The sequence below is a fragment of the Emys orbicularis genome, chromosome 3 (genome assembly GCF_028017835.1).
Source record: "Emys orbicularis isolate rEmyOrb1 chromosome 3, rEmyOrb1.hap1, whole genome shotgun sequence".
Taxonomy (NCBI): domain Eukaryota; kingdom Metazoa; phylum Chordata; order Testudines; family Emydidae; genus Emys; species Emys orbicularis.
The window spans coordinates 5,849,242-5,862,465 of NC_088685.1; the positions used below are offsets into that span (position 1 = coordinate 5,849,242).

The window sequence follows — 13,224 nt, forward strand, 5'->3', positions numbered from 1 at the left end:
AAAATAATTAACATTCTATTTAGTCAAAAAGGCATTTTTGGGTCAAATTCTCAGCTTCTTCTAATTGACAGCCTGCATTTTCCCCATGTTAATGCCACCTCGTTACCACCAGTTAATAATAAAATGTATCATTTTCTTCTAAACTTTTCATGGGAAATAACATTTCCCAACAGCAAAGCAGCACAGGCTGTGGAGCAGTCTCCCTAGCAAATGGATGGAAGCCTAATTCCTTGGGACGGGAAAGCTGGGCCGGAGAAAGCCCAGTAAGGAGCAGTCCGAGCTTAATGGAGTGTGTTGTTGTTTTGTTTTGTTTTGTTTCAGGCCAGCTGCTCTGAATAAGATCCTCATCAAGTGGCTGGAGGATGTTCACGACAATTCTTTGCTGCAGAAGATTTCAAAACTCTGAGTTTGCCCTTGGAAGATTTCAGCCTCCAACTTCCTGCTTGCTGCTTGTGTGTCGGTGTGGGCCCTGCCAGTATCACACTCCTGATAAGCTGGGTTTTGCCTCTGGGTTTTGGTTTTCAAGCTAGCCAGTGGGAAAGGTGGGGTAGCCAGGGCTCAGCTAGCCACATCAAGCCGGATAACCAGGGCCGGCTCCAGGCACCAGGCAACCAAGCTGGTGCTTGGGGCGGCACCTGGAGGGGGGCGGCGCGGCGCTCGGGCCGCCGGGGAGAGCGGGGCCACAGCCGGGCTCGCCGCCCTCCCCCTGGCGCTCTGGCCGCCCTCCCCCCCCGTGCCCTCCCCCGGCTGCCGGGGGGAGAGCGGCGAGCTGGGGCCGCCGCCCTCTCGCCGCCCTGCCCCCGGCGCTCTGGCCGCTGGAGGGGGGGGGGGGGAGAGCCGAGCCCCCGCCGGGGCTCACCGCCCTCCTCCCAGGGCTCCGGCCGCCCTCCCCTCCGGCGCCCTCCCCCCAGCCGCCGGGGGGAGAGCCGAGCCCCCACCGGGGCTCGCCGCCCTGCCCCCGCCGGGGCTCGCCGCCCTGCCCCCGGCGCTCTGGCCGCGGGGGGGGAGCCGAGCCCCCGCCGGGGCTCGCTGCCCTCCTCCCAGGGCTCCGGCCGCCCTCCCCCCCCCCCCCCCCCCCGCGCCCTGCCCCCGGCCGCCGGGGGGCGGGGCTCGCCGCCCCCCCCCCCGCGCCCTGCCCCCGGGGGGAGAGCGGAGCCCCCGCCGGGGCTCGCCGCCCCCCCCGGCTCCGCCCCCCCCCCCCCCCGCGTGGGGGGGGGGGGCGGCCGGAGGCTTTTTTGCCTGGGGCGGCAAAAAAGCCAGAGCCGGCCCTGCGGATAACTGCCTTTCTTTGCACTTGCGTCTGAATGCAAGCGTCTCAGCGAGGGATTTTAGCATCACGCTCTGATTTGGGGCAGTTCTCCTGCATGTGTTGTGATGGAAGACACCGACGTTTCCTAGCAAATGAGGAGGCCAAATCGAAGTCTCAAAGCTGCAGGGAGCAGTAAACCGAGCGTCGTCGTCTATTTAGCAAATAATGTAAACTGCAGAAAAATAGAATGGGGGGGAAATTCCCTGGCTAGGAAGCGGCTGAACGTTTCAAGCTAGGATACAGAGTTTAGAGGGGACGGGTGACTTCCCAAGTGCCTCCTGCATCTACAGCTGATTCAGTTATTAATGATACTGAGCCACTAATCTGAAATCCTGTAAATATTTTGTAGGGTTAGGCTTCCACCTCTGGCAGTCAAACTCACCGCTCTGGGTTTGGTTTGGCTCGGCCCCCAAACCAGAAAGGCCTGTTTTCTAGTTCAGACAGGGCCAATAGCTTTGGGATAAGAGATTAGTGGAGGCGTTTTTTGTCCCATGAAATCTCCTGAAAGCAGCTAGCACCCTCTGCTGTCCACTGTTCAGATTGGAGACCAGTGATGTCAGTTCTGACCTGGGCTCATGCCCAAACCTTGAACCCTGGCCAGCAGCTAGTCAAGCCCTAAGCACTGCCTTGCTTGGGCACCAGTGTTTCATTGCGACTGAGGCTTTTGTTGTCAGTTTAAGCTGTACATTGAGGGTTTAATACGGGGTTTGCTGGATACTAATAGCTCTTTTATGCTGCTTTGAAAACTTGCTTCTGCTTTTGTTATTTCAAGCATCTTTTGTAAACCAGCAACCAAAATAAATCCCAGAATTGATCTCATGGCATCCAGTGTTCTTCCAGGTGGCGCCTGGTTATGTTCATGCTGGTGGACATTCTTTGTAAGGCGTGTTTGCGATACATTGTCGCCCCTGAGTGCTTTTGGAAGTGGGGTTAGCAGTGGAACCAGATGGATAGCCCCACAGATCCTGAGACATCCTTTTTAGAAGGGAGTCTAGCTGCAAGCCAAAAATGGGGTGGGGTGTTCTCTTGAGGTGAGTAAGTGTTGTGCTCTGAAAAGGAGGGACTAATAACACAAAGCTTTCAACTAGAATCTAGATCTCAGCTCTCCTTCCCAGAACATAAGAGCGGCCATATTGGGTCAGACCAATGGTCCATCTAGCCCAGTATCCTGTCTGCCGACAATGGCCAATGCCAGGTGCCCCAGAGGGAATGAACAGAACAGGGAATCATCAAGTGATCCATCCCCTGTCGCCCATTCGCAGCTTCTGGCAAACAGAGGCTAGGGACACCCTCCCTGGCCATCCTGGCTAATAGACCACTGATGGACCTATCCTCCATGAACTTATCTAGTTCCTTTTTGAACCCCTGTTATAGTCTTGGCCTTCACAACATCCTCTAGCAAGGAGTTCCACAGGCTGACTGTGAGCTGTGTGAAGAAATTCGTCCATTTGTTTGTTTCCATCTCCAGCCTGCCCCATGAACACCCCGACACCTCTGGTCACCTGCTCCACACTCACCGCTGTGCTTCCGCACCTGAGTCCTGACTGCAGCCCCCTGCTATTCCTGTACGTGTCTGCGCCGCACAGTCGCAGCGGGTGTGTCTACACTGCAGCTGCCAGTGAGCCGTCCAGCCTGGCTGGCAGACTTGCACTAGCGTGTTAAAGATAGCAGTGGGGACAGGTTAGCCAGCCGAGCTCAGCCCAACGGGGCTGGGTGGGGTGGGCTTGGACTTGGGGCAGGGGCTAGCCCAAGCCTCTGCCAGAGCCGCTACATCCACTCTGCCATATCTTAGCATGCTAGCTTGAGCAAAGGTAATGCAGGTCTGTCTCGCCGCTCTAGCAGGCACATGACTAACTGCAGTGTAGACGTACCCAGAGACCTCCATCTTCAGTAGGATAGAAGAGCAAAACAAATTCACTGTCCACCTCTGCAGTAGCTCTCCGTCAGCATTACTGATCACCAGCTCTGTCCCCTATTGACTGGTACATTCCACCAGGTAGAGACATTTCTCTCTTTTCTGCCCAGGCTCCTAAGTGCTCTCGGCGTCTCTGTTGTGTGAATGCCTGCGCCGGTATTAACTGTGCTGTGTTTCGCAGCATCTGCAAGCTTCATTACTGTGCTTTTCACTTCCACTTGCAGCTCGTTAGCGACGGCAAACCCAGCGATCATTTAGCCTGCAGTCCGCTAGCCTCGGTGCAATGGGATATTAAGGAGGCGAAAGGACAGCGTTTTCATGGTAAGCTGGAGATAAGTGACCCGGTATGTAAAGAGTCAGCGGCGCAGAGCCGTGGGGCTGCGTTTGCTGATGGCCTCTCCTCCAGGGGAAGTAATTTTTTCCATTCCATGGTGCCAACTCCTAAAGGGTCCCTGGAGTTTGATCTTAGTTCTTTCTCTCTTCCCTTCCCTTCCCCCTCCCTTTTCTCTTCCAACCCACTTGCTGTTGAATGACACGTGCTCAATAACTGACTGCAAAACTGCTCCACACACACTTTCTACTCTCTCCGTCACCGGAGTATTTAGGCGCGTTCCAGCAAACATTGTGATTGACAGCCGGCGGGCGGTGGTCTCTCTGGTCCAGCTAGAGACCTCAGTAGTAGTAGTCTGGGGGTGAAAACTGTCAGATTGGGTCGCTTCAGGATGACTTTAGATGTTGAGGCTCAAATCCTCAAAGATATTTAGGCTCCTAATTTCCATTGCTTTCACTAGAAGTTCGGAACCTAAATACGCTGGAGGTGATAGGCCCCAAGTGCCTGCCCAAAGAAAGTCAGACAAGATACAGCATAAGAACGGCCATACTGGGTCAGACCAAAGGTCCATCCAGCCCCGTATCCTGTCCACCGACAGTGGCCAATGCCAGGTGCCCCAGAGGGAGTGAACCTAACAGGTAATGATCAAGTGATCTCTCCCCTGCCATCCATCTCCATCCTCTGACAAACAGAGGCGAGGGACACCAGTGTCAAGCGGGGGCGAGACAGAGAGCGGCTCCTTTCCGACGTTCCTGTGCCAGGACAAAGCCCTGTGATGTGCCGCCCCAAATGGAGACGGCCAACACCGTGACTGTGCCACATTGTAGGTACTAGTCAGCGAAGGGCACCTGGGATTTGAATAAGGGGATTTTCCCTGCTGAGCTGACACTTCCGGGCTGCCCCGAATGGCAGCGGCCCGCTCAGCTTTCATTCAAACCAGCTGTTGGAGCTGGCTGTTGAGAAGACAGGGCGGAATTGCTCCCCGCTGCCGTGTCACTGGCGAGGTAGATGGGTAACACCCTGCCTGCCATCCGAGAGGCCAGCGCCGCTCTCCCCAAGGGGAGAATAGCTTTGGAGATGAGCTCCCTTTCCATGGCTTCTGCTGTGGCTGCCACGCAGTGCCAGATGCAGCCCTGTGGGTTTGTACAATGGGCTCGTCCAGCCACAGCGACTGGATAAAAAGCCACCAGCCCATTTCGGAGAAGCCACCGGATGTTACTGAGTTTCAGGCATTTCTAACCTGGTTTGGATCTGGGGCAGACGTATGAAAGCCAAGAGCTTTATACTGCACCTACAGTACTAGGAACTACACGGACAAGAGACAGGTGTGGCGTCGCTGCCCCAAGGAGAAAACATGCGCCTGTCTCCCAAGGTCCCAGGACTCCCCCAGCCCAAGTTCTGTGGCCTTGAGTTGAATCCTCAAAGGAGCAGGCGCTGGGGACGCATCTTTCCTGGACACTCGACAGCAACTCCAGTGCTGCAGCATCCGAACTCTTAAGGGCAGACAAGGAGTCAGAGCTAGACAGATGAACGCTGCTCATACGTCCCCCCCGAGTCATTTATCCCTAATGCAGATGTCAATAGCTACCTCTGGAGATGCTTGTCTGATGGATTAGCCTGGCCCAGTTACCAGGGAAAGAGCTGTCAGGGCTCCATTTATAAGGTGAGTCCAATGCAAGCTGCAGTCTGTGCTGGAGAAATGCAGCATCCAAGGCTGGTGTTTAATAAGCTTTCGACGTCCCCTCGAACCAGCCCTGGGGTTCATGCCAGGGACACAGCTGGGCTCGAGGTTCCACAGCAAGGCTGTGCGGAGCAAGGAAGCCTTTCCTTTCACATACACCAGTGTTCCTCTGCATGATGCTGATCCTCCCTCTCTTCTGGAGGAGCCCCAGACAGAGGCAGGTGTAATACAGAGCTGATTCCTGCCAGCTGGCTGCCGCTTGGGAGGAAGATCAATAAATGAAGCTTAGGAAAATGACAAGAGTCCATCCAGGAGGAAGATCCCATCCTTGTCTGGGGTGGAGAGTAGAAAATGTTTGGCAAGGAGTTCCCAGTCTGATTTAGCCACAACCCACCCCTCCCTCTCCCAATACCACAGTTGAGGAAGAAGGCCATACTGGTTAAAACACGGACCTGTTTAGAAGGGAAGGCTATAAACAATTTTAAAATTATATATAGCACATGGAAGAAAGGGGAAGTTGATGATAAAAATGAATATCAATCAGAAGCTAGGAATTGTAGAAAGTTGATAAGGGAAGCAAAGGGACATAAGGAAAAATCTATGGGCTGCAGAGTTAAGGACAATAAGAAGGAGTTTAAGTATATTAAGAACAAAAAGAACCTTAACAATGGTATTGGTCCATTACTAGATGGAAATGATAGAATTTTCATTAATAATACAAAAAAAGCAGATGATATATTCATATCATATGATGATGATCCCACTCTTCCTATTCCACTATTGCCTCAGATGGATGTTAAACCACAAATACTAAAGTTAGAAATTTTAAATTAGCAGGTCCAGATAATGTGCATTCAAGAGTTTTAAAAGAGCTGGTTCAGGAACCCATTGAAAACCAGCTTTTGGGGAGTCCCTAAAATAACCTACTTACTGCCCCCTTAATCTCTTTTTCCTAAGATATGGGTCACCAGGGTTGTTAAGGAAATACTTGAAGGACACAGATAAGGCCTTCCAATAAGTGATTGACACAGGCAATATTCTTTTCCAAAGCAAGAAACCTTTTTATTGATCTGAAGAATAATCCCTAATACACTAATGATCTAAAACCATAAACCAGACCCAAATCCCGTACTGACGTTATAAAAGCACAAACCCTTAAATGCAAGTCAAAGAGCATTCACACCGCAATATCCTACAGTTGAAACGATTCCAAGTGCTGCGATCTGTTACAGACGGCCCGTCTGTAAGCGATCACTGGCAGTCGTTCTTAAAGTTATAGTTTAAATTTGAAACGTGTAAATTGCAATGAAAAGTCACACACAGCTCCAGCATGCACATGCTAACACTGCGCTGCACTATCCTATGCTGTGTTCCACCTGTAATTATAAGGGACACGCTTACTCCCTGCCTAGAGGGGTTGTGTCCCACACAGCCAACCAGGGCTCAGTTGGCTAGTACAAGACGAGCTGCGGGGTGTGAGATTAGCTCCTTGCTGGAGCTGGCCGAGCGGGCATGGTGTGCCTGGCTGGCTGACGGAGCTACAGGACTCTGGACAGAGCAGGGCTGGCAGAGACCCCAGGGGTGGGGGAATGCAAAGGAGCTCCAGGCTGGCTGCTGGGACTCAACCAGGACAAGGCCAGAGGGTGAAGAATGTGCTGGGGCCATGGGGAAGTGGCCCAGGGAATTGTAGCAGTGACACAGTTTATTTAAAGGGCTGTGGCACGGCTGCTAGCTGTAGGGTCTCTGGGTTGGGACCTGGAGTAGTGGGTGTCCCCACACCCCCGCCAATGGGAAAGTAGCCTGGACTTTGATACATCTGAGAAGGGGAACTGAACTCTTAGTGGCCACAGCTCTTCAGGCTCTAAAGCGGTGAAGGGGGAGGGAGCTGTTGGTGAGATGAGTCACTTTGCTGTCCCTGTCTTTGATAACCACGAGCTAAGGAAAAACCTGTGCCGAGTTCAGCCGGAGGGTTGTTCTCCTAAGGAGAGGGGCTCCCAGGGAACTCCTAGGCAAGGAACTCAGGGAGGGATCTCCCAGATAGCTGCAGGAGGCCTGGCTGGGAGAAGGGTTGCAGTTATCAGGAAAGTCTTGGCTCCAGGGAAGGGAATCGAGGTTGAGTGTGGCTGTGGGTAAAGGCCCTGGGTGTCAGACTGATACACTCAGATGGAGTTTGCCTCCCAGATAAGCAGTCTGGGTGAACGTCTTGCTTGTCTTTCTTTTTCATTAAACAGAGTCTCAGACAGGGGATGCTGTTTGATACCTAAAAACCTTGGTGAAGTTTACTAATTCCCCAATTGGGGAAGTTAAGGTAGCACCTGGATGCAAGGGGGCATGCGGAGATGTCATGCACCTTTTACAGTATTCAAATCCCCTGCTCCATGGGATGTGCACCTTAAAAATAAAATAAATTAATATATCCCATCTCCTAGAACTGGAAGGGACCTTGAAAGGTCATCGAGTCCAGCCCCCTGCCTTTACTAGCAGGACCAAGTACTGATTTTGCCCCAGATCCCTAAGTGGCCCCTTTAAGGATTAAACTCACAACCCTGGGTTTAGGAGGCCAATGCTCAAACCACTGAGCTATCCCTCCCCCTAGAATCATAGAATATCAGGGTTGGAAGGGACCTCAGGAGGTCATCTAGTCCAACCCCCTGCTCAAAGCAGGACCAATCCCCAACTAAATCATCCCAGCCAGGGCTTTGTCAAGCCGGGCCTTAAAACCTCCAAGGAAGGAGACTCCACCACCTCCCTAGGTAACGTATTCCAGTGCTTCACCACCCTCCTAGTGAAATAGTGTTTCCTAATATCCAACTTAGACCTCCCCCACTGCAACTTGAGACCATTGCTCCTTGTTCTGTCATCTGCCACCACTGAGCACAGCCGAGCTCCATCCTCTTTGGAACCCCCCTTCAGGTAGTTGAAAGCAGCTATCAAATCCCCCCTCATTCTTCTCTTCTGGAGACTAAACAATCCCAGTTTCCTCAGCCTCTCCTCATAAGTCATGTGCTCCAGCCCCCTAATCATTTTTGTTGCCCTCTGCTGGACTCTTTCCAATATTTCCACATCCTTCTTGTAGCGTGGGGCCCAAAACTGGACACAGTACTCCAGATGAGGCCTCACCAACGTCGAATAAAGGAGAACGATAACGTTCCTCGATCTGCTGGCAATACCCCTACTTATACAGCCCAAAATGCCGTTAGCGTTCTTGGCAACAAGAGCACACTGTTGACTCATATCCAGCTTCTCGTCCACTGTGACCCCTAGGTCCTTTTCTGCAGAACTGCTACCTAGCCATTCGGTCCCTAGTCTGTAGCAGTGCATGGGATTCTTCCGTCCTAAGTGCAGGACTCTGCACTTGTCCTTGTTGAACCTCATCAGGTTTCTTTTGGCCCAATCCTCTAATTTGTCTAGGTCCCTCTGTATCCAATCCCTACCCTCTAGTGTATCTACCACGCCTCCTAGTTTAGTGTCATCTGCAAACTTGCTGAGAGTGCAGTCCACACCATCCTCCAGATCATTAATAAAGATATTAAACAAAACCGGCCCCAGGACCGACCCTTGGGGCACTCCGCTTGAAACCGGCTGCCAACTAGACATGGAGCCATTGATCACTACCCGTTGAGCCCGACGATCTAGCCAGCTTTCTATCCACCTTACAGTCCATTCATCCAGCCCATACTTCTTTAACTTGGCGGCAAGAATACTGTGGGAGACCGTATCAAAAGCTTTGCTAAAGTCAAGGAATAACACATCCACTGCTTCCCCCTCATCCACAGACCCAGTTATAGACTCATAGAAGGCAATTAGTTTAGTCAGGCACGACTTGCCCTTGGTGAATCCATGCTGACTGTTCCTGATCACTTTCCTCTCCTCTAAGTGTTTCATAATTGATTCCTTGAGGACCTGCTCCATGATTTTTCCAGGGACTGAGGTGAGGCTGACTGGCCTGTAGTTCCCCGGATCCTCCTTCCCTTTTTTAAAGATGGGCATTACATTAGCCTTTTTCCAGTCATCCGGGACCTCCCCCGATCGCCATGAGTTTTCAAAAATAATGGCTAATGGCTCTGCAATCTCATCCGCCAACTCCTTTAGCACCCTCGGATGCAGCGCATCCGGCCCCATGGACTTGGGCACGTCCAGTTTTTCTAAATAGTCCCGAACCACTTCTTTCTCCACAGAGGGCTGGTCACCTTCTCCCCATATTGTGCTGCCCAGTGCAGCAGTCTGGGAGCTGACCTTGTTTGTGAAGACAGAGGCAAAAAAATCATTGAGTACATTAGCTTTTTCCACATCCTCGGTCACTAGGTTGCCTCCCTCATTCAGTAAGGGGCCCACACTTTCCTTGACTTTCTTCTTGTTGCTAACATACCTGAAGAAACCCTTCTTGTTACTCTTAACATCTCTTGCTAGCTGCAACTCCAAGTGTGATTTGGCCTTCCTGATTTCACTCCTGCATGCCTGAGCAATATTTTTATACTCCTCCCTGGTCATTTGTCCAATCTTCCACTTCTTGTCCTACCTTAAAGAAATTAGCTGCCAAACCTACTATGGCACTGACATGTCTGAGAAATACCGGCAACAGGGGAAATCTGAAAAGATTGGAGAACAATGAATCTAGTACCAGCCTTCCACTAAGTAAATAAGAACAATCCTTGCAATTGTGGCTCTATAAATCTACCTCCTCCCCCATTACCCACGGTGTGCAGAACCCACAGCCGTGGTAACTTAAAACTGTTTTACTCCAGCCGGTGTCCAAAATAAATCAGTGGGAACACAGCACTTCTGGCTGATGACAGATTGATGAAAGTAAGTGTGCTCTTATCTAAAACTACTAATTATTAGATGTAAGCACACACAGACATAAGCAATAGGTTTAGAATATCCCAAATAATTACCTAATATCGGAGCTGGTATTGAGTAATTAGCTGCAGGTCAGCGATGGCCGGTCACATCCCTGCCGGGGAATATGATGCAGGAAAAGACTCTCAGGCGAGCTTCAGAGAACTGCTCCAAAGTGCACTCTATTATCTAGTCTTTTTATAACTCACTTTTACAAAGCACACAGCTCACAGTGACCCGTTCTGGGTCATCACTTCTCCTAACTTCAATAAACTACTATCAACAAACATTCCTAACAGTCTTAGACATCATAAACTTCTGTATCAAAGACGCCCCAAACTCCAGGTCTCTATCCACTTATCTTCTGTCAGTCTCCAATTGTTGACTCTTCTCCCCTCCTCCCATTAGCAGAGCCTGCCAGTCTGCAGCTAGTATTTGACCTTGTTGTCCTGCTTGTTCAAAGGAACCCTTAACAAGTGTGTTCTATTTTATTAATTCACGGTGACTGAATGCACCCAGTATGGTTGCAATTAGCTTGCTGCAATTCTAGGGTAATACACCCTCCATTCTGGGGAAACACCCCCCTAAAAGATGTAGTTAATATGAAGAGGAAAAATTGCTGAACAGCTCTGGGATAATAGAAACCCAGAAGCAATAAACTGCACAGGATTTATAAAGAATAAATCGTACTAGACAAACCTGATTGCTTTTTTGATAGGATTATAAAATAAGTGGCTGGAAAGGCATGCAGATGCTGTAATGAATTTTGAATTTATTAAAGCATTTGATACTGCATCGCGTGAAATCTTCCTTGAAAAACGATTTCAAATTGGCTTGGGAAGGGACGTGGTCACGCCAACTGAAAGCTGCCGTCAAGAGCATAAAAATAAACAGCAACGGGTTGAGTTGCGGGGTGGGGTCTAGTGAATTGCTAGAGGGATCAGTGTTAGCCAGGGTCCTATGTAACATTAATGACCTGGAAAAGGGTTAATGAAATGCACAGCTGATACTGCTGTAAACTGGGAAGGGTTGCAGATAACCCGGAAGACAAGGGGATAGTGAAGTGGACTCGGATAGCTAAGAAACGTGGGCAGCAAAGAAATGAAATGAGATTCAGTTTGGAGGGAAATAATCTAAAACACAATTACCCAAAGGGAGCATGAAAACTGGAAGGCAGGAATGGTACAGGCAACTGTACTGTACCATGGGCAGCAAGTAGACACGTAGTGTGATGTGGAAGCAAACAAGGCCAATGAGATTTGGGACTGTGTACACAAAGCGAGTGGTGGGAGGTGTTGGTATCTCTCTCTCCGGCTGTAGGGCAATCACAGCTTGAATATTGCCTTCATTATCCCGGTGTCTGATCACCAGAATGAAACTGACAGATTGGAGGGAGTTCAGAGGAGAGCAACAAAAATGATCAAGGGGCTGAATTCCAAGGTAGGAGTTAAAGGGCTAAAGAGTAGATAGCTTGGTGAGGAGATGACTGAGTTGGACATGAGTCTGCAAATATCTGGAGGGAGAAGAACTCTGTAGTGTGGCACCAGTGGCTGTTTTAGAGCCGCATTAACTGCTGCAGAGTTAAGGCTGAAGTCAGATTCCCACCATGAGCCTATCCGTAAGTTACCCACGGGACTGATTTATTTGGGGAATTTCCCATCTCATCCTAGAGGAGAATTGTCCTAGGAAGCTTTCAAGAGGTTGGAAAAGAAACATATGTTGAGAAGGCTTAAACTGTGAATATTTGTAAGGCCGTGACATCCTTGGGTCAGAGGTACCAGAGAAGGGCGTAGGCTTGTTGTTTGTTTTGTATGGCGTTTGTTCTCTTGTCTGTTTGTCAAAGGAGAACGATAGGTATTGTACACTACGATCTAAATAATACCCAACAACCAAGAGACCCCAAACCAGCTCCCATGCACTTTTCAGCTGTAGATCGCTTTCTTATTTTTTTTTTTTCTTAAATGGAGATATCCCATCTCCTAGAACTGGAAGGGACCTTGAAAGGTCATCGAGTCCAGCCCCCTGCCTTCACTAGCAGGACCAAGTACTGATTTTGCCCCAGATCCCCAAGTGGCCCCCTCAAGGATTGAACTCACAACCCTGGGTTTAGCAGGCCAATGCTCAAACCACTGAGCTATCCCTCCCCTCGCACTGCACTTCACAAAGGAGGCGAGGGTTGCCATTTTCCAAATGGGGAAACTGAGGCACAGGCCGGGGGAAGGTAATTGTCCAACTTTACCTAGCAATGGCAGAGCCCAATACAGTAGCCAGGTTTCTTGACACCCAGTCCAATGCCCTGGAGCCATTGGGCCACACTGACTGTTCTCTCGTTTGCTCACTTCCCCCCTTCATTTTTAATAACTTATATTTTTGAGCTAAGCAGCTTCCAAGAAACAATGAGCCAGAGTCTGGTCTGCTTTGCACCAGCACCGATGCAGGGTAACTCCCCTGACTTTGGCGAGATTTACGCACACGCCGGATAATAGAGCAATTCAGCTGGACATAAAACTCCGATATAAACTATGCTTTTTAGAGCGAGATCCGTGCTATTAAACAGTCTTTTTATAGAGAGCCCTGTGTTAGAACTTAGGGGTTCCCCCTCTGTTTCTTTCCCCACACAGTTTTCTGTCAATTTTCAAAGCGCCTTAGTGGTAGTGAAGTAAAGCTATAAATCTGAGCAGAATTCCTAGAATGAAGGAGTTGCCCAGAGGTAAGAGAAAGTTAATTCCTCAAACTAGCTTCTGCTCTGTAACAAAATATCCCTTATCATTCACCGGCACCTTCGGGCAGGCACTTCTAAATAGCGCCCCCTACAGGTAACAGGGGAGAGCACAGCCAACATCAACTGTCTTGACTCGCTTCCTTTTCCCTACCAGAATGGAGCAGCTTAGAGCCATTCTGGTTATAGATCGAGGAAGAGATGGCCTTGTTAAATCTGGCTACATACCTGTCACTGTTGTACTGAAAGCCTCCCCACAGCTCAGTGTCTCCATGGTACTTATATGGCCAGGGCCCCCATTACCAGGAGATCTGAGCCCCTCACCACAGTCTCTATCCTTACGCACCCCAGGGCTACGTTTCCCATTGTACAGATAGGAAACTGAGGCACAGAGCGACAAAGTGACTTGCCCAAGGGCTCACAGGGAGTC

The 13,224-nt window shown here is 50.2% G+C and overlaps 1 protein-coding gene across 1 annotated transcript in view; it reads left to right on the forward strand.

Annotated features, from left to right (window-relative positions):
* Positions 1 to 406, forward strand: part of LOC135876087 (bifunctional epoxide hydrolase 2-like) — a 70,508-nt gene extending 70,102 nt beyond the window's left edge. The window contains exon 18 of the mRNA XM_065401247.1: positions 322 to 406. Coding sequence (XP_065257319.1) covers positions 322 to 406 — 85 coding nt within the window. The remainder of the gene's footprint in view (positions 1 to 321) is intronic.
* Positions 407 to 13,224: the final 12,818 nt, after the last annotated feature.